Source organism: Cetorhinus maximus, chromosome 14, assembly GCF_964194155.1.
Source record: "Cetorhinus maximus chromosome 14, sCetMax3.hap1.1, whole genome shotgun sequence".
In the NCBI taxonomy this organism is placed as follows: domain Eukaryota; kingdom Metazoa; phylum Chordata; class Chondrichthyes; order Lamniformes; family Cetorhinidae; genus Cetorhinus; species Cetorhinus maximus.
Window position 1 is genome coordinate 96,826,620 of NC_135892.1, and position 20,456 is coordinate 96,847,075.

Below are 20,456 nucleotides of genomic sequence, written 5' to 3' on the forward strand. Positions count from 1 at the left end.
ATCTATTAGTCGCACCTGAAAAAATTCTACACAGCAAAATGTTACCATGTGGCCATCATTTACATTCTGAATGGCAAACGTTATTTATTGGTTGGTTTAATTATCTAACAAAAGAAAAGCGAGGTCTATGCAGGACCCTGGTATTATTCAGATTTCTTGATTTCACCACAATGAACATACATAGGAAATGCACGAAATGCACTGGGCTGCATATATGCTTAAATCTGTCAATGCTGCATGTGAGCTAATCTTCCAGCATGTGTCACAGATGCCAACACAGACTTTAACACAATCTTAACACAAGTCCCTAGCTGAGGGCAATAATCTCTCCTGTTTGTAGATGACTACCCTCCCTGTTCTGTCTCATTGGAATTACACCACAATAAAGTGGTAGAAGTGTTGGGGTGGGGTGATAGTTTGACCTATGCTGCACATTATAGATATGAAAAATCAATTGGCAAGTAGAACAGAGATTTTGAAGGTTGTTTTTTTTTTTTGCCAAGGGTCTTATTTACGAATTAAAAGGAGTAAGTGACCACATCTCCTGAAGCTTGAAACATCAAGGTCAAAGTTATCAATTATAGCCACAATATATTCAGGCTACAAAAAGTTTCCATTTGAAATGAGCAGCTCAAAAGGTACTTGTGAGCCATGTGTTGGCTCAGTTATTTCTTGGAGTTATCATCAAGGAATATGGGGATAGTTGGAAAAATGGCACAAGAGGTAGATGGTCAGTCATGATCTGTTTAAATGACAAGGCAGGCTCAATGGGCTGAATGGCCTAATCCTGCTCCAATTTCCTATATTCCCATGCTAATGTCTTGAGTACATATTTTAGCCACTTCCCCTCTTACAGGTTAACGTGACTCAGTTGGTAGAGTCAAAAAATATGACTTTAAGCGCTACACCAGGGTTTCAGCTAATAAAGTTGCCAGATGATAAAGTGTTGCACTGGAGATTGTTGAAAATTCAGACCTTTGGCTATGACGTTAAACCAAGCTCCCCACTCAGTGATTCAAATAAATGTCAAAATAACCATTACCGTTATTCAAAAAAGACCAGGGAGCTTTCCCAGTGTCAACAATTTTACCTGAACCAAAATTATCTAAGAAAAGCTTATTAAGTGAAAGCATCCCAAGCAACAGCCCATACCCACATCAAGAGGGCAAATGGGTGATCTATCGCAGGGTTTTAATAATTGTGAGAGTTCCACACTGTAACCGGCCTCTAGGAGTCATGCAAGGGCAGGCTGAGGTGGTTCTTACATTGATCCTTTCTCCCTTCGGATTGGTGGACTAGTTTCTTCTTGAATTGTCCTCCAAAGACAGGGCTGAGAAATGGAAGTCAACATGTAGGGATTTTGTGACACAATGGGCCTAATCTTAACTCTGTACAAGCAGTTGGGAGTTTTGAGCGAGTTAAAATCGTGCCCAGTGCTAGAACTCCAACATGCTGCACTACTTCACTACTCCATTCTTCATGAACTTGTTTTATATATGACTTATATTATTTATATATCAGGGGGATAACCAAGCAATAAAAAAGGCTAATTAGAAACGTGATTGTTGATCGAGTGTCACAAATGGAAGTGGTGGGCGCCCTCTGACAAAGTAAACTCTGTCATGAACTGTACATGTAGGTATGCTACATAATGCATTTTACAAGCATGCTACAGTTCGCTACGAGCAGTGCGGGGATTGGTGAAATATTTGTATTGCTTACCTTCATCACGAATTTCTGCGTAAGCATACAAAATATTTTGGAAAGTTAGTTTGCCTGAGTATTTTATTTTTTAAAAAAACCATCAGATCTTAGCACCAGCATTAATTGCTTTATGTTAGAAAAATTATGAATATAACTGACAGTCACCTCAGGATATCGCTCTCATAGGAAAACTCAAAAAATATTAGCTAAGCATCTTTTTTTCCTTTATGCCCCTAGTACATCAAAAACAAAATCATGATTAGAAAATGTTAGCTTGCCAACTGAAATTAAGGTTAGTGTTTACACAGAAGATGGGAGCAAAATTCAATTGCGTTAACATGTTGGCATGAAATTCCTTTGAAGGCCATTTTCATTTAAGCACTAATGCATTTAAACTTTGTGATATACTAATATCACAAATTACAATTTCAACCCTAATCCTGGAATTCAGTTTCCCAAACTTTTTTCTGGTCAATGAGGAAAATCCTGTTCCTTAACACTTCCCAACTTGCATCCTTAGGGTAGATGAAAATAATAAATAATTACTCTGAAACAAAAAGCAACTTTTGGCCATGTTGAATTTTTACTTTATATAATTGTATATCTTATTATTGCTGAAAAAAGAGACCTTTTTTTGTCTAAGCTTTTCATCTTGCACTCATCAGGACAATTCGCAAGAATACCAGTGTAAGAGAAAGAACAAATTTATACTATATGAGAAGAGAGTGTTGATTGGTTGGCAAGTGGACTCTGATCGGTAGAGGCATTGCCATAGAGCATGCACCAGTTGATGTTGACTGACAGTTCACTGACAAGCCAAAGCAAATGTGTTCTACCTATCACACAAATGAGTAATGTGATGTATGAATTTCAGTGCAGTGTGATGGTAGCTATGTAGGCCGTATGTCCCAAAGACTGGCGGATCGTATCAGGCAGCATGTCCCTTCCGCTGCGCACAATGGGTAAGGCACAGACCGTTCCCAACCAGCACGTGCTTGCAAAACTCAAAACAGTGTCCAACATTAGATGTGATTCTGCAATTGTACAACATTTGCTAAATAATCCTCAGTGCACTAAGAATTACGCTGACAACCAATTTAAGATTGTCAGTTGGGCTCGCAGTGTGGTGCATTTGCGTGTACTGGAAGCCTCATATATTAATACACAGGGAACTGTTCTTTGCAGACAGAAAGGACACGTACACACATTGCGCCTGTTTCAGCTAAATAAAATGTGACAGCCATTTGCTGGTTCATTCCTCAGAGCAATGCCTTGGCCAATCAGAGTCAAGCTGCCTGGTTTAAATTTCAAACAATGCTTGATAGTTAATTGTCAGTCACCATCAACCAGTGCATTCTCCATGGCAATGCCTCCACCAATCAGAGTCCACTTGCCAACAAATCAGCATTCTCTTCTCATACAGTAAAAATTTGTTGGTTCCCTAACACTGGTATTCTTGCAAATTGTCCTGCTGAGTGCAAGGCGAAAAGTTTCAATGAAAAATGTCTCTTTTTTTCAGCAATACTCAAGTTCTGTACTGCCAAACAGATATCTTATTCCTGGAAACAACATTTAGGAGGTCAAAAATAGGTCACATAGGCTTAAGATCTGTCATATCCAGTTATTTCATTCGAGATGAAAACAATTTACATTACAGCCTAGCAACAGAAAAGGGGCAATTCAAATTCATTGCTCCAAGAAGTGCGTTGCGACACTTTACAGCGGAGGTGTCACTTTATTCAGTTTGCTCAGTTTAACATTTTGATTACAGACAATCATACTTCACTGGCTGTGAGAATTGCATTTGGATGAACAAACATTTCAAGTAATTAACAGCAGCTATAATCACCTGCTCAGCTTATGTAATTATAAGAGATGCAGTTGTCTATTGTCATTTTGTTTCAGTAGATCCCAAAGGACGTTGATATATTTAGGCAACAGTGATCATGGTTATGTTACTGGGCTAGAAATCAAGACATTAGTAATCTAGTAGAAGGTAGTTTGAGAATTTGAGTTAGGTTTCAAAAAAAAATTTGGAGCTACAAGTCTGGTACCATGGAGCTATTTGATTGTAGTAAAAAGAAACAACTGCTCACTTATATCCTTCAGGAAGGAAACCTGTTATATCATGCAATCTAGCCTATATGTGACCATATACCCATGTTGATGGTCACACACCAAGATGGATGACTCTTAACTGCCCTCTGAAGTGCCTAGCAAGTCATTCTTTAAGGGTAAGGGGGGATGGATAATAATTGCTGGCTTTTCCGTGACACCCACACCCTGAGAATGAAACATGTTAAAACAATATAAAATTTCAAGCATTCAAGAGAACCCAACATTTTAAACTCGATTGAATTACTGTGATAAATGTGATATGATGAGCAGACTTCACATTTTTATTCATTATCTAAATATTGTGTGAAGGTGAAAAGCTCAAAAATCAAATTAAATGCAAACAAAACCTTAACCATTGGATTCATCCACTTTCATATAATTTGTTTTTATTTTACTTCCTATCAGACAGTGACTATCCTGAATGAGATACATATTAAACTTGTAATGGGCAGGGTATTGATGTTAATGTCTAGTCGCAACAAACAGTATCATCAGACTGTCTGCTTTAATAATTCTCTAAGGAATATTGGATATTGGACAAAAGAATTAGAAATGTATAAAATTCTACCTAAAATTAGTCACACAGTAACTACTATAACAAATGAAAGCTAAAACGTAATACAGTAATCAGTGAGATTCTGGACTGAACTGATCACTTCGGAGAAGTACAACTGGAGGTAACAAGCTCTGAAGAGTAAGGAAGAGAAAACGCAATGGTAAATCAACCTTGGGTAATCTTTTGAATACCTTTGTAGCAGCTGGTGATAAAGCAATATTTAGAGGCTCCGGATTGCCTTCCCAGCCAAACAATAGAGTTTTCCCAAAAGTACCATAGCGGAAAAATTCATTCGAGCCCAAAAACTGGCACGCAGTCTGAACGGGTAAGTCCACAGTACACCTGACATTGGGACCTGAGCCTCACTATCGTTGAGCCGGCAATCTGCAAACACCTTATGGGCTTCCCCCAGCATCTCACTGAAGAAGAGGCCTTGAAGATCGGGCAGCTGCATCACCAGCGGCGGTTCTCTAGGTCAGCCCTTAAAGAGGACCGGTGAAATGGGGGTAACCAGCAGGAGAGGGAGGAAATTGGTGGAGAGGCAGGCCGTCGGAACCAACAGATATTATACATGCAGCCAGAATGCACAGGTGATAGAGGGTTGAATAGTGGTTCGGTATTTGCTTTCAAAATAAAAACAAGTCCAGTGGCACTTCTTGTTATTCAAAATGCTACGGTAACTTCAGGCAAGGCGCAGATGCACAGTTAAATGTGAAAATTCAAAATTTGTTGTCCGAGAAGTACCACTCTACCATTAGCTTTGCAAAAATCTGCATTGCACCCATAACTTCCTCGCTTTATTTTTAGGAACTTACTGTATTTTCCCATTAATTAAATGCACCACAAAAAGTCATCTCTTATCATTACAAGCAAAGTTACTCTTAATGTCGCGATAAACGTCAGTCAGTCCCAATCAAACATGATGGCACCAAAAATTAACAATTACAAGTGTGGAATCTCATTCCTTTAGATTTTGAATTTTGAGGAGATTTAAAAATGTCAATTTTTTTCTTACTTTTTCTTTCTCTTAATCAAATCTTTCCCTCTCTTTATTTATCTCCCTGTACCTGTTTTGACATTGAACTTACCCTCTTCAATTCACCTCCTGCTCAGTCCTTTCTGTGGTGATTCCCCAATTTTGAAATCTCATTGGTTAAAGGGACGTCCTGTTGGTTGCCTTGTTCACTCAGATCCCAGTGGCCCTGTTTGCCTCAATGCTCACACTTTCAGCAATTATGTGAGAAAACATTTCATGAGCTGAAGCGTGAAGGTTGACCTGCTACAGCCAAATCAAGCCCATTGGATCCAATGATTGAGGCACCGGTTCAGCGAACTGCTCTTGGGCGGTGTTCAGCATCTTGAGAGCCTTATGCACCCATCCAGGTGAAAGTTATATCACACTCCTGACTTGAGCCTTGTAAATGGGAAAGAGGCTTTGAAGAGTCAGGAGATGAAACGCTCACAGAATACCAATGTTGTTCTTACACATGGTTGTTTAAAACCAACAAACACCAACAGCCTATATATCCTGGCGGGTATCGCTCCCCCTGATATAAGAAGAACGGCAGTCAGCAAGAAAGAGCAACTCCGTCAAACATCAGATGAGAGGCACCCTCTACATGGTCATAGGGAGAAGGCGGGAGAATGGGATTGAGAAACTTATCAGCCATGATTGAATGGCGGAGCAGACTCGATGGGCCAAATGGCCTAATTTCTGCTCCTATGTCTTATGGTCTTATGGTCATACACCTACACCCAGCCGCCTAAAGTCAAGGAAGAGCTTCATGAACAGTGTTGTTCCATTACAATCAACCCCATCTGAAGCCCACATCGCCTTGTGGAAAGACCGGCTCGCCAGTCTCGAACAACCCCCCGCGATGGAAATTCTACCGGATGAAAGCCTTCCCCGAGGAGCTACTTGCAACTGGGCAACCTGGAAGTGCCTTAGCAGACTTAGGACTGGTGTAGGTCATTCAAAGGTGTCACTAAGCAAATGGGGATATACAACCAGCCTGACAACTTGTGAATGTGGAACTGAGCCACAGACTATGCAACATCTCCTGCAATGCCTATCGCTAGAGGAACCCTGCACTGTTGCAGATCTTGCTGAATTCAACAACAAGGCGCAAAAATGTGTCCAGTTCTGGCTGGGCCATGTATAGACTGTCCGTGGACACAATAAGAAGACACATGGATAAAGTAAAAAATAAAACTGGGGGCATAAAAACATATGACATGCAAAGTTATGGCATATCATACATGTTTTGACAATTTATCCACAGTATTCCTCAGCACAACGTGACATCTACTAATGTACTATCAATAAACATATAAGGCAGCATTTAGATGATGTAAGTGTCCCCTCTTTATTACTTATTTTATCACAGAATATAGACCATATATTATGACTGACAAGTAGGTTGAAAGAAACATCTTTATTCTGGTTAGAAGGATTTTATCATCAACTACAAATATTAGAAAACACCTCATTAAACAAAGTTGAAATGTAATTCCACTAATATTTGCCAGTTGTAAAGAGTGGCCAAGAAGAAAAATGAAATTTCTGAATTGAGTGAATAAAATAACAAATGCCTACTTTCCCAAGTCAAATACATACTGAAGTTCAAGCCAGATGGAAAGGAAAAAGTAACATGATGCTGATCTTCAGAATATTATCACAGTTGTTACAACTGTGAAACCATTACGGCAACTTTGTGCAATGTAAAATTCCTCCATTATGATTTTAAAAATCCACCGATTTTAAAAATGACAAGAATATTTTTTGAAAGTTTGTTTATGATATTTCCCATGTACTTGTCCCAAGCTTTATTTCATTCTCTGTAAAATGATTAAAAAGCAAAAGAAAATCTGTGCTTAGTCTGCTTGATTTGTTGAATTCCAAAGATCCCTATAGCTAAGGCCAGAATAAAATTAACATCAAGAATGGTGAAATCCACATCACAGAGATTGTGATTATGAGCAACCTTCTTCCAGGTCAGTGGCAAGCACTGCCACTTCACCACTGATTGCAAAATCCAAGCCAGTTTAGCCAAGGTCAACTGAAATGAAGTGTATGTACTACTGCAGCTCATAAGTCTTCATTTAAAGTTAAACAAATTTTTACTTCAGTTCCAGCAGTATAAACTGAGTAGGGAAGGAAAATTGAGCAATGAGCCGTCCTGCCACTCTCCTGCCAATTGACCTCACTCCAGGGACTTTCTACCAGGTCTGATGTCAAACATGCATCTGCCTAAAAAGGACCAGCACATTATAGAAATATATCAATTACATAAACTTGGCCTGGAATTTACTGGAGTGGGGCAGCTTGCGGTATGTTCTATGGGGGAGGTGGTGGCGTAGTAGTAATGTCACTGGACTAGCAATCCAGAGGCCCAGGTTAATGCTCTGAACACAAGGGTTCAAACCCCACCATAGCAGCTGATGGAATTTAAATTCAATTAATAAATCTGAAATTAAAAACTAGTCTAATGGTGACCACAAAACAATTGTCGATTGTTGAAAAACCCATCTGGGTTTTTTAGGGAAGGAAATCTGCTGTCCTTACCTGCTCTGGCCTACATGTGACTCCAGGCTCACAGCAACGTGGTTGACTCTTAAGTGCCCTCTGAGATGGCCTAGCAAGCCACTCAGTTGTATCAAACTGCTGCAAAGTCTAAAGGGATGAAACCAGATAGACCAACCTAGGCACTGGAAATGACAATGGCACACCTAGCCCTGTTGACCCTGCAAAGTCCTCCTTACTAAATAGTCAAGCAAGAGCCTGATTTAGTCATACTCGCAGAATCATACCTTACAGTGTCAGAGACAGCACCATTACCATCCGTGGATATGTCCCGTCACGCCTACAGAACAGACCCACCAGATGTGGCAGCACAGTGGTACACAGTTGGGAGGAAGTTGCCCTGGGAGTTCTCAACATTGACTCTGGACCCCATGAAGTCTCATGGCATCAGGTCAAATATGGGCAAAGGATGCCTTCTGCTGGTTACCACCTATGGCGCCCTCCACCCCCAGCCCCTCAATCAGTACTCATCCATGTTGAACACCACTTGGAGGAAGCACTGAGGGTGGCAAGGGTGCAGAATGTACTCTGGGTGGGGGAATTCAATGTCGATCTCCAAGAGTGGCTTGGTAGCACTACTACTAATCAAGCTGGCTGAGTCCTAAAGGACATAACTGCTAAACTGGATCTGTGGCAGGTGATGAAGGAACCAACAAGAGGGAAAAACCTACTTAACCTCATCCTCACCAATCTGCCTGGAGCAGATGCATCTGTCCATGACAGTACCGGTAGGAGTGACCAAGGAGTGCTTGTGGAGACAAAGTTCCAGCTTCACACTGAAGATACCCTCCACTGTGTTGTGTGGCACTACCACCATGCTAAATGAGATTTTGAACAGATCCAGCATCTCAAAACTGGGCATCCATGAGGCACTGTGGGCCATCTGAAGCAGCAGGATTGTACATAACTGCAATCTAACTTCATGGCCCAACCTATCTCCCACTCTGCCATGACCTCAAACCAGGGGATCAACACCATGAAGAGTGCAGGAGGGCATGCCAGCAGCAGAACCAGGCATACCTAAAAATGAGGTGTCAACCTGGTGAAGCTACAACACAGGATTGCTTGCATGTCAGTCAGCAAAAGTAGCGTGCGATAGAGAGAGTTAAGCGATCCCACAACCAACGGATCAGATTTAAGTTCTGCAGTCCTGCCAATCCAGTCGTGGACAATTAAACAACTCACTGGAGGAGGAGTCTCCACAAATATCCCTATCCTCCATGATGGGGCAGCCCAGCACATCAGTGCAAAAGACAAGGCATTTGCAGCCATCTTCAGCCAGAAGTACCAAATGGATGATCCACCTCGGCCTCCTCCTGAGGTGCCCAGCATCACAGGTGCCAGTCTTCAGCCAATTTGATTCACTCTACGTGATATCAAGAAACGGCTTGAGGCCCTGGATACTGCAACAGCTACAAGCCCTGACAACAGTCCAACAGTGGTACTGAAGACTTGTGCTCCAGAACTTGCCGTGCTCCTCGCCAAGCTGTTTCAGTACAGCTACAAAACTGATATCTACCTGGCAACATGAAAAATTGCCCAAGTTTGTCCTGTCCACAAAAAGCAGGACAAATCCAACCCGGCAACGACCACCCCATCAGTCTACTCTTGATCCACAGCAAGGTGATGGAAAGTGTCATCAACAGTGTTATTAAGCAGCACTTTATCAGAAATAATCAGCTCACCAATGCTCAGTTTGGGTTCCACCAGGGCCACTCAGCTCCTGACCTCATTACAGCCTTGGTTCAAACATGAACAGAAAACCTCAACTCAAGGGATGAGGTGAAAGTGATTGCCTTTGACATCAAGTGTGGGATCAAGGAGCCCTAGCAAAACTGAAGTCAATGGGAATCAGAGGGAAATCTCTCCACTGGCTGTAATCATACCTAACACAAAGATGGTTGTAGTTCTTTGAGGTCAACCATCTCAGTCCCAGGCCATCACTGCAGGACTTCCTCAGGGTAGTGTCCTAAGTCCAACCATTTGCAGCTGTTTCATCAATGACCGTCCCTCCAACATAAGGTCAGAAGTGGGGATGTTCGCTGGTGATTTCACAATGTTCAGCACAATTCACAACTTCTCAGATACTGAAGCAGTCCGTGTCCATATGAAGTAAGATCTGGGCAATATTCAGGTTTGGGCTGATAAGTGCCAAGTAACATTCGTGCCACAAAAGTGCCAGGTAATGACTATCACCAACAAGAGAGAAGCTAGCCATCTCCCCTTGACATTCCATGACATTACCATTACTGAATCCCCCACTATCAACATGCTGGGGATTATCATTGACCAGAAACCCAACTGGACAAGCCATATAAATATTGTGGCTACAACAGCAGGTCAGAGGCCAGGAGTTCTGCGGAGAGTAATTCACCTCCTGACTCCCCAAAGTCTGTCCGCCATCTACGAGGCACAAATCAGGAGTTTGATGGAATACTCTCCACTTGCCTGATGAGTACAGCTCCAACAATGCTCAAGAAGCTCCACACCATTCAGGACAAAGCAGTCTGCTTGATTGGCACCCCATCCACCACCTTCAACATTCACCCCCTCCACCACCGATGCACAGCAGCAACAGTGTGTAGCATCTATAAGTTGCACTGCAGCAACTCACCAAGGCGCCTTTGTCATCACCTTCCAAGCCTGTGACTCCTATCGCCTAGAAGGACAAGCACAGCAGCTGCATGGGAACACCACCACCTGCAAGTTCCCCTCCAAGCCACAAACCAGCCTGACTTGAAACTATATCACCGTTCTTTCACTGTCACTGGGTCAAAATCTGGAACTTCCTTCCTAACAGCACTGTTGATGTCCCTCTGCCACATGGACTGCAGCAGTTCAATGAGGCAGCACAGCACACCACCACCTTCTCAAGAGCAATTAGAGATGGGCAAGAAATGTTGGCCTAGCCAGCAATGCCCATAGCCCCTGAACGAATAAAAGAAAAATTGAAAATTTTCCCTCGCTCAAGTGTGAAAAATTTGTAGTATGTAAGTTACTGAAAGTATACGGGCAACATGGTATCAGTGACCTTGGTGAATGATGGAACCAACAGCATATTTCCTTAAGCAATGAGATTTGAAGATGGAGGAAAGAAACAGGGAAACAATGGGAAGTAAATAGGATGAATTAGAGTCAATTCAAGTGCAGAAAGAGAAATACAGTAGAGGGAAAGAAATATTTAATTGAGAGAGATAGAAAAAAAGAGACAGAAAATAAAAGTAAGCAAAATATTTTTTTTAAATTATAAATATTAAACATCTCAACTCTTTCCTATCAGTAGGGCTGAGACTCCACGGTTCAAATTGTTCCCTCTCTAGACTGGAGAGGTTGAACAGCATGACAGAAACATAAAGCTTCTCATTAAAAAAGTATTTACGCTGTTACCATTTTCTATGGTGAGCTTAATTAGCAATTAATGGGCAGATTCATAAAAGGTATGGGGAGGTTGAGGATGAGCTGCCATTTTCACAAGACTAATGAGGGAGTAACACACATCATCCAACAACTTGCGGCCATTCGCACTTTACAGGGTCTCTCTTTCTCGCACAGGGTGTTGGATGATTTATACATCAATAAGGGTGAGTGTCATTATTATTTTTGCAGTTTAACCTGGGCCCATACGTACCACAACATAATTTCTGTTACTTGCACTTAAGTGATGCTGGGCCACAGGAATGCCAGTGCAAACCTGGGCCTTGGACCATGGGAGGAGAGTGTTAAATTTTAACGAGCAGTGCTGAGCTAGTTTGAAAGCAGAAGAAAACATACATTTTACTATCCTCAGCCAGCACCTACAGCCATGATACAATGTGGCAAGGCACTGCAGCAATTCTCTTCCCCACCCACCCCCAGCCCCAGCAACCCCTACTTCAAAATGACAAGCATTGGTGCCATAAATTGCACTGTTGCCTGTCCTCATGGTTGGAATGACCTTAACCCCAGGAATGTGGGTCAGTATGTGAGCGGTTTCTATCTTGTCCTGCTGGAAAAATATGGTAAAGTGGAAACTCTCAAGCAGTATCTTTGGGCCGGATTTTCATAGAGTCAGGGTGACTCCAGAGCCATTTAAAAATGGTGGGTAGCGCTCGATTCCCTCCACATTGCCGGTGCTGGAAATTTTCGCTGGATTGGGAGATGGGTGCTAGTAGCGGGCCCGCACCCTGCCCTCCCGACCTGGTCAGCTCTATGTTGAGGGTAGGTATTTCCTAGCTCCCCGCAATTTTCATCGGGTCAAGCCAGCTTCTCCACGAGGAGCCGTGAATCACCGTCTGGATTCAGGAACCTTTTTGAAAGGCATGTTCAAAAGATCTTACCCTTGACCCAACCAACTACCCCCCCGCCCCCCTCATCCAGCCACTCCCCGTAGCCCTCGCACCCTCCATGCTAACTTATGCCTCCACCACTTCTGATGGCCCCTCAAACTCTCCATTCCAACTCAAAGCTAATTCATGCCTCCCAGCCACGCTCCATGGCCCATTACATTCTCCATGCCAACTCAATGCCAATTCATGCCCCTTCCATGCCCATTCACCTCGTATGCACGATGTATATAACCAATGATCCCAACCATTCAGAAATGTTCTTTGAAAAAAACTGCTGTTCCTACAATCCTGTAAAAGCATCAGTCAGACAGATCAATAAAGCATCAATTTCAGAGACTTAACACCCTTCACACCTCTTAACCTTTTCCAAATAGACATTGAGACATTGACAAAAGAGATCTCAGAAAGAACAACTTATTATTCCTGCTTAAGAATGTCAATCAAGCAAAGTCAAAATCCATTTCACTTGTCAAAACAGAATCCCTGCTGAGTTTATGCTTTTATTGGTCTGGGCTCTCAGCCAAGCATGCGACATGAGGACAGTACCATCTGGGTCTCCTCATGGGGAGTAGGTGGGGGAGGGGGCGAGGGGATGTGAGCAGTGAAGGTTAGAGGGGCTAACTGCTTTTATTACAACAGGGACAAAGTCCCAGAAAAATTAGGTGGGCCTTCAAACCAGCCTGCTTTTATTTTATTCATTCACGGGATGTGGCCTTCGCTTGCTGGGCCAGCATCCCTAGTTACCCTTGAGAAGGTGGTGGTGAGCTGCCTTCTCGAACTGCTGCGGTCCATGTGGTGTAGGTACACCCACAGTGCTGTTAAGAAGGGAGTTCCAGGATTTTGACCCAGGGAGAGTGAAGGAACGGCGATATATTTTCATGTCAGGATGTTGCATGATTTGGAGGGGAACCTTCAGGTGGTGGCATTCCCATCTATCTGCTGCCCTTGTCCTTCTAGCTGGTAGTGGTCATGGGTTTGGAAAGTGCTGTTGAAGGAGCCCTGGTGAATTCCTGCAGTGCATCTAGTAGATGGTACACACTGCTGCCACTGTGTGTTGGTGGTGGACAGAGTGAATGTTTGTGGATGTGGTGCCAATCAAGTGGGCTGCTTTGTCCTGGACAGTGTCAGGCTTCTTGAGTGTTGTGGAAGCTGCACTCATCCAGGCAAGTAGGTAGTGTTCCATTACACTCCTGACTTGTGCCTTGTAGATGGTGGACAGGCTTTGGAGAGTCAGGAGGTGAGTTACTCGTTGCATGATTCCTAGCCTCTGATCTGCTCTTGTAGCCACAATATTTATATACATAGTCCGGTTCAGTTTCTGATCAATGGCAACCCCCAGGATGTTGATAGTGGGGGATTCAGTGATGGTAATGCCATTGAACATTAAGGGGCGATGGTTGGATTCTCTCTTGTTGGAGATGGTCATTGCCTGGCACTTGCATGGCGTGAATGTTACTTGCCACTTGCCAGCCCAAGCCTGAACAGTGTCCAGATCTTGCTGCATTTGGACACGACTGCTTCAGTATCCAAGGAGTCACGAATGGTGCTGAACATTGCGCAATCATCAGCAAACATCCCCACTTCTGACCTTATGGTGGAAGGAAGGTCATTGATGAAGCAGCTGAAGATGGTTGGGCTGAGGACGCTGCCCTGAGGAACTCCTGCAGATGTCCTGGAGCTGAGATGACTAACCTCCAACAGCCACAACCATCTTCCTTTGTGCTAGGTGTGACACCAACCAGTGGAGAGTTTTCCCCCTGATTCCCATTGACTCCAGTTTTGCTAGGGCTCTTTGATGCCACACCTGGTCAAACACTGCCTTGATGTCAAGGGCAGTCACTTCAGCAGTTCAGCTCTTTTTTCCAAATTGAACCAAGGCTGTAATGAGGTCAGGAGCTGAGTGGCCCTGGCGGAACCCAAACTGGGAGTCAGTGAGCAGATTATTGCTAAGCAAGTGCCACTGGATAGCACTGTTGATGGCCCCTTCCATCGCTTTACTGATGAACAAGAGTAGACTGACGGGGCGATAACTAGCCAGGTTGGATTTGTCCTGCTTTTTGTGTACAGGACATACCTGGGCAATTTCCCACATAGCCAGGTAGATGCCAGTGTTGTAGCTGTACTGAAACAGCTTGGCTAGGAGCGCGGCAAGTTCTGGAGCACAAGTCTTCAGTGCTATTGCCGGAATATTGTCAGGGTCCATAGCCTTTGCAGTATCCAGTGCCTTCAGCCGGTCCTTGATATCACATGGAGTGAATCGAATTGGCTGAAGACTGGCGTCCGTGATGCAGGAGACCTCTGGAGGAGGCTTCAACACCCACCGGCCCCTGTGGCTGACTAGGATGTGCTCCCAGTGTTGGCGGGTCCGACTTCATCCTGCACCTGCCTCCCTGTAGCAAAAATCAGGTGATTCGAGGCAGTTTAAAATGAGGCGGGTTTGCCGAGTCTGGAAATTTCCCGACTCAAGCCACCCATCTCGGGAGTGAAAATATGGCCCTTTGTCTCAGATCATGTCAATGTTTCAACTCAATAGGGACAGAACCTCCTATATTCTTCTAAATATTGTCTGAACATACCAGGTTTGATTTGGTTTGGAAATCTGTGTTCCGTCATTGCTCCTTATGGTCATAGATTTGAAAAGAAGGGTGGGTGGAGAGGAAGATGAAGAAAGAATTTACAGGCAGCTGCTCTGCAAATTGAGTCTTAGGCCTGATGCAAGGTTTTTTCACCTTACCAATTACAGAACATTTTGCCTGTTTCAACCTGTTCAACGTAACCCACATAGCGCATACAATTCTCAGCTCCTTTTTATCTCTGTAAATGTTACTTCTGAAGAGATGCAAAAAGAGACCAATTCTCTTCAGCAGAAATACCATATCCCCCAAAGAAACAAGCTCCACTGTGCATTAGATTATTTCTGAAGTTCAATATAATCAATCTATCCCTGACTCTGCTAACCGAGGGCATGTGGTAACCATAACAGCACTATGTTAATGATCAATTTTGATGAATGTTTCCCAGTTCATGGCTTCAAGCAATCTACTTTTATCTAATGCATCTTTTTTAAATTGTTATATTCAAAAATGGGGAGAGCAGCCCTGAAATCAAGGCAAGACTAGCAATCCCCCACACTACAACTCATCAGCTGAATGAAGTACGGAGGGCACCCAAAGTCAGCTTGCACTTGGAAAAAGCAACTCATGTAATCCCTGCTACGGAGCACTGCAATGAGAGAGAGAGAGAGCTGGACCCTCAATAAACCTAATGGGAAGAGGATTAAAGCTTGTGAAATGTGACTCTGTCAAAAGGATTAGGATTAGAATCAGCAGGACAGAGTGAAGACCAATGAATTTGTCTGCAGGAAAAGTGGAGCCCCCTAACATCTCATGAGCTTTTAGCTGATGTGAAGAAGCAGAAGTTGAGAAAGTACGACCAGTGAAAAAGGGCAGTGAGAGAGTCTGGTGTTGGAGACAATAGAAGGTGAAACATCAGGAAAGAACACACCAGTTAGAGAGAGACTGGATAGGTGGACAACATCATAAACTGGACGGAGGGAGCAGCATGTGAATGGCAGTGAACAAAAAGAGATGCCCAGTGCCCCATGTGGACTATGAGTGATTATGGATGTTCACTGAATTTCTGTCTAAACCATATTTACAGGCTCAACAGCTGTATTTCCTATATTGAACTGTGGCATTGTGAGTCCTTACTCATTGGACAGCTGCAGCAGGCTGTGTGGATGACCAGGCGGGGGAAGTGTCTGCTGCTTCAAGATGTCCTAACCTTTTCCTTCTGTGTCTGTCGGGCACAGCAGCAGCACTCTCACGTTCTGTGTCGGAGGGCTGCGGGTTCCTATACATTTCCTCTGTCAAATAACCAGCTTAAAGTGGGCAAGTTTCTTATGCTGATAGTTATTTCAGACAAGGCCATCAAAATCAGGAAGAGTTGGAAGCTTTTTTGCCCTCCTCCTTTCTCCAATTCTCCGCACCGCGAGAAAGGTGAGACTTTTCTCTCAGATAGGCAGCAGCTGAAGAAATAGCAAAAATGCAGTACAGCCAGGATATCGATTTACCAAGAAAGTGCTTGTTTGCAAACATTTCTGGCAAAGGTCGAAACAAGAAAATGGTTTACAAATGATAGCAGACTCTCCAGAGTCCAAATTTCTGGATGAGCTGACAGAAGCAGAATATGATGCTTTTACCTCCGGGGATAGCAACCAAAATTTATGGCGGAGTATGGAAAATAAAATACGTTCCGAACCCTCAGCATTCAGGCAATCTGGTTTCCTGTGCTGAACCTGATTTGTGCCTTAATTTCTCACCTGGGAGACCCGGGTGCCATCACTAAGTGACAAGTGAGGAATATTCCGCTGCTAAGCACTTCCATGAGCACACAGATGCACAAGAAAAATCCATTTAGGTTGGATCGATTAAACAAAAATGTCCCAGAGTTGATACATATATCACTACCTTAAGGGAAAAGGAAACTGTTAATCACAATGAAGTGCTAAAACCTGCGCTAGATCATAAAACATCATTTTAGTTGAACAGTTTGAAAAAATATCATTTATTCGGACGGATTGTTAATATGGTCGCATGGTGGTTGGAAAAAACTGAATAGTGTAAAGTTGAAGCTTCTGTTGAGGAGGTCTGCATAGAAAAACAAAGATCTATGCTGCAAAATTTGCAATTTCATCCTAGAAACTACTCCAGGCATTAGGCTCCAAGCCTGAGCAGCTATGTATTCGCCCTCCGTACTTCATTCAGCTGATGAGTTGTAGAGTGGGGGATTGCTAGTCTTGCCTTGATTTCAGGGCTGCCCTCCCCATTTTTGAATATAACAATTTAAAAAAGATGCATTAGATAAAAGTAGGTTGCTTGAAGCCATGAACTGGGAAACATTCATCAAAATTGATCATTAATATAGTGCTGTTATGGTTACCACATGCCCTCGGTGTGCCAGAGTTGCAATATAATGCATGTTTACTGTGCTTTTCTCAAGATTAACAAATTATCCATGCAATTTGTTAAATACAAATTGAAATACAAATTATAATGTGTGCATTTCATGTATTAATTGAAATAAATGGAGAGATTATGAACTTGAAGAGAGAAAAGTAATTTATTGCTGTGGAACACATTGCTGCTGTCATGCACTCGCCTCACCCAAAAGGAACAACTGTTACTGGAGAGACATCATTGAGAACGTTAGAGTCTCTACTTGAAGGTCAGTTGCTTTCAACACTAATTCCATCTTGTGCACTTTTGAGACCTGCACTCTACCAGCAATTGACTTGACAGGGGAGGACAAGAAAGAGACGAAAGTGGGTGCCCATAAAATCTGGAGGCACATGTGGCGCCACATTTTGCCATCCCAATGCGGGGCTGAAGTGCATCTGGCGGGATTTAAAAATGGTGGTCCCAAATCCAGCAATCCCACTCCCGTTCCCAGCAGCAGCAATTTTAATTTGTGTGGGATGAGGGGGCAAGTCAGGAGCACGCACGAAGCTGCCTCATCGTTGCAGCACCATTGCAGAATGGGCATTTCTGAACATCTGTCATTTTCATTGAGGAGAGCGGGCTTTGGTAGGCAACGTGAATCACACCTGCACAGAGGTGTAATGAACCATAGGTGAACCCTGGTATAAAAGAGGGAAGCGTATGAAAGGTAAGTACAAAAAATGTTGCCAACTTCGCATAACTTATGCCTCAGCATTTCATTATGACAAGTTTGTTTTTACTACAGTGATTGCTCATAGTTCCTAGTTTTGAAAAAGTAAGTGGTTGCCAGGTTGTTACTTCCGACAACTGGAAAGCTGTCAAGGGAAAAAACAGCACCTCTGAAAGTGGAAAGCTCTTCAGATGCATTAGTGTATATTATCCATTGGATAAAGTGCTATTCTGCATTGTACACTATTGAAATCCAGATCTGACTGTGTGACAGTGCCCCACTGTTTTCATTTTTTCCTTGCAGGTCGGCTCATTCATTTGTTTGGCTGTTTCAAAGCTTTGACAGATGGCTGATCTTCTGGCTGTGTTAAAAGGCTCTAGCTTCTCCCTAGCAGGGGTTGTTTATACAGTTTTTCAACAGAATGTCATTATGAATGCTTGGCTATCTTCCAACCCACTAATGGATTTAGGCACAGCAGGATTTGTTGACATAGCTGTCAAAGGAACGTGAGTTTGTTTATTATGAGATATGTGAGCTGTTTGAACAGGATAATGTTTTCCAGTGGCTATTCAAGGAATGTTGGTTTTATTCAGTCATGGGATGTGGCTGCCTAGGCCTGTATTTATTGCCCATCCCTAACTTCCCTTGAGAAGGTGTTAGTGAGCTGCAGTCTTGAACCGTTGCAGTCCATGTGGGGTAGGAACATCCACACTACTGTTAGGGAGTGAGTTCCAGGATTTTGACCCAGCAACAGTGAAGGAACGGTGTCAGGAAGGTGAATGGCGTGGAGGGAAATTTCCATGTGGTGGTGTTTCTATGTGTCTGCTGCCCTTACCCTTCTAGATGGTAGCAGTCGTGGGTTTGGAAGGTGCTCTCAAAGGAGGCTTGGTGAGTTCCTGCAGTGCATCTTAAAGATAGTACACACTGCTACCACCGTGCATTGGCAGTGGAGAGACAGAATGTTTTTGTGGATGGGGTGCCAATCAAGCGGGCTGCAATGTCCTGGATGGTGCCAAGATTCTTGAGTGTTGTTGGAGCTGCACTCATCCAAGCAAGCAGAGACTATTCCATCATACTCCTGACTTGTGCCTTGTAGATAGTGGCTTTGGGGAGTCAGGAGGTGAGTTACTCACCGCAGGATTCCTGGCCTCTGACCTGCTCTTGTAGCCATTGTATTTATATGGCTAGTTCAGTTCAGTTGCTGGTTAATGGTAACCCCACCCCAGGATGTTGATACTGGGGGATTCAGTGATAGTAATGCCACTGAATGTCAAGGGGTGATGGTTAGATTTTCTCTTGTTGGAGATGGTCTTTGCCTGGCACTTGTTTGGCGCGAATGTTATTTTGTCAGCCCAAGCCTTGATATTGTCCAGGTCTTGCTGCATTTGGACATGGACTGCTTCAGTATCTGAGGAGTCGCAAATGGTGTTGAATATTGTGCAATCATTAGTGAACATCCCCACTTCTGACCTTAAGATGGAAGGAAGGCCATTGATGAAGCAGTTAAAGATGGCTGGGCCTAGGACACTACCCTGAGGAACTCCTGCACTGATGTCCTGGAACTGAGATGATTGACCCCCAACAACCACAAGCATCTTCTTTTGTGCTACGTATGAATACAACCAGCGGAGAGTTTTCCCCCAATTCCCATTGACTCCAGTTTTGCTCGGGCTCCTTGATGCCACACTCGGTCAAATGCTGCCTTGATGTCAAGGGCAGTCACTCTCACCTCACCTCTGGAGTTCAGCTCGTTTGTCCATGTTTGAACCAAGGCTGTAATGAGTGGCCTTGGTGGAACCCAAACTGAACATCAGTGAGCAGGTTATTGCTAAGTACTGTTGATGACTCCTTCCATCACTTTACTGATAATCGCGAGTAGACTGATGGGGTTGGCCAGGTTGGATTTACCCAGTTTTCCACATTGCCGGTTACATGCCAGTGTTCTAGATGTTGCAGATGCCAACGTTTGTTTAATTTGACAGAGTCATGAGCTTTTCTTTAAATTCATTCATGGGCTGTGGGTGCCACTGGCTAGGTCGACATTTATTGCCCATCCTCAATTGCCCTTGTTCAGAGGCCATTTAAGAGTCAACCATATTGCTGTGGATCTGGAGTCACATGTAGGCCAGGCCAGGTAAGGATAGCAGGTTTCCTTCCCTAAAGGGCACTAGTGAACCAGATGGGTTTTTTACAACAATCGGCAATGGTTTCGTGCCAGACTTTTTATTGAATTCAAATTTCACCATCTGCCATGGCAGGATCTGAGCCTAGGTTCGCAGAGTATCACCCTGGGTCTCTGGAATACTCATCCAGTGATCATACCACTATGCCATCACCTCACCCTAGCTTTTAAGAGGATAATTTTTTTAAGTACTTGCTCAAATAATGTTTGCTTACTTATACCAATTTATGAACTTTTCAACGACACTGGAAGTTATTAGAGGGTTCAGGAGTTCAGTTTGTAGTGGATACTGGGTGAGTGAGTTGGAGAGATATGGGG

At 43.4% G+C, this 20,456-nt stretch overlaps 1 protein-coding gene across 1 annotated transcript in view; it reads right to left on the minus strand.

Moving 5' to 3' along the window:
- ryr2a (ryanodine receptor 2a (cardiac)) overlaps positions 1-20,456 on the minus strand; it is a 794,383-nt gene that overhangs the window by 496,622 nt on the left and 277,305 nt on the right. The window contains exon 4 of the mRNA XM_078557297.1: positions 1,723-1,737. Coding sequence (XP_078413423.1) covers positions 1,723-1,737 — 15 coding nt within the window. The remainder of the gene's footprint in view (positions 1-1,722; positions 1,738-20,456) is intronic.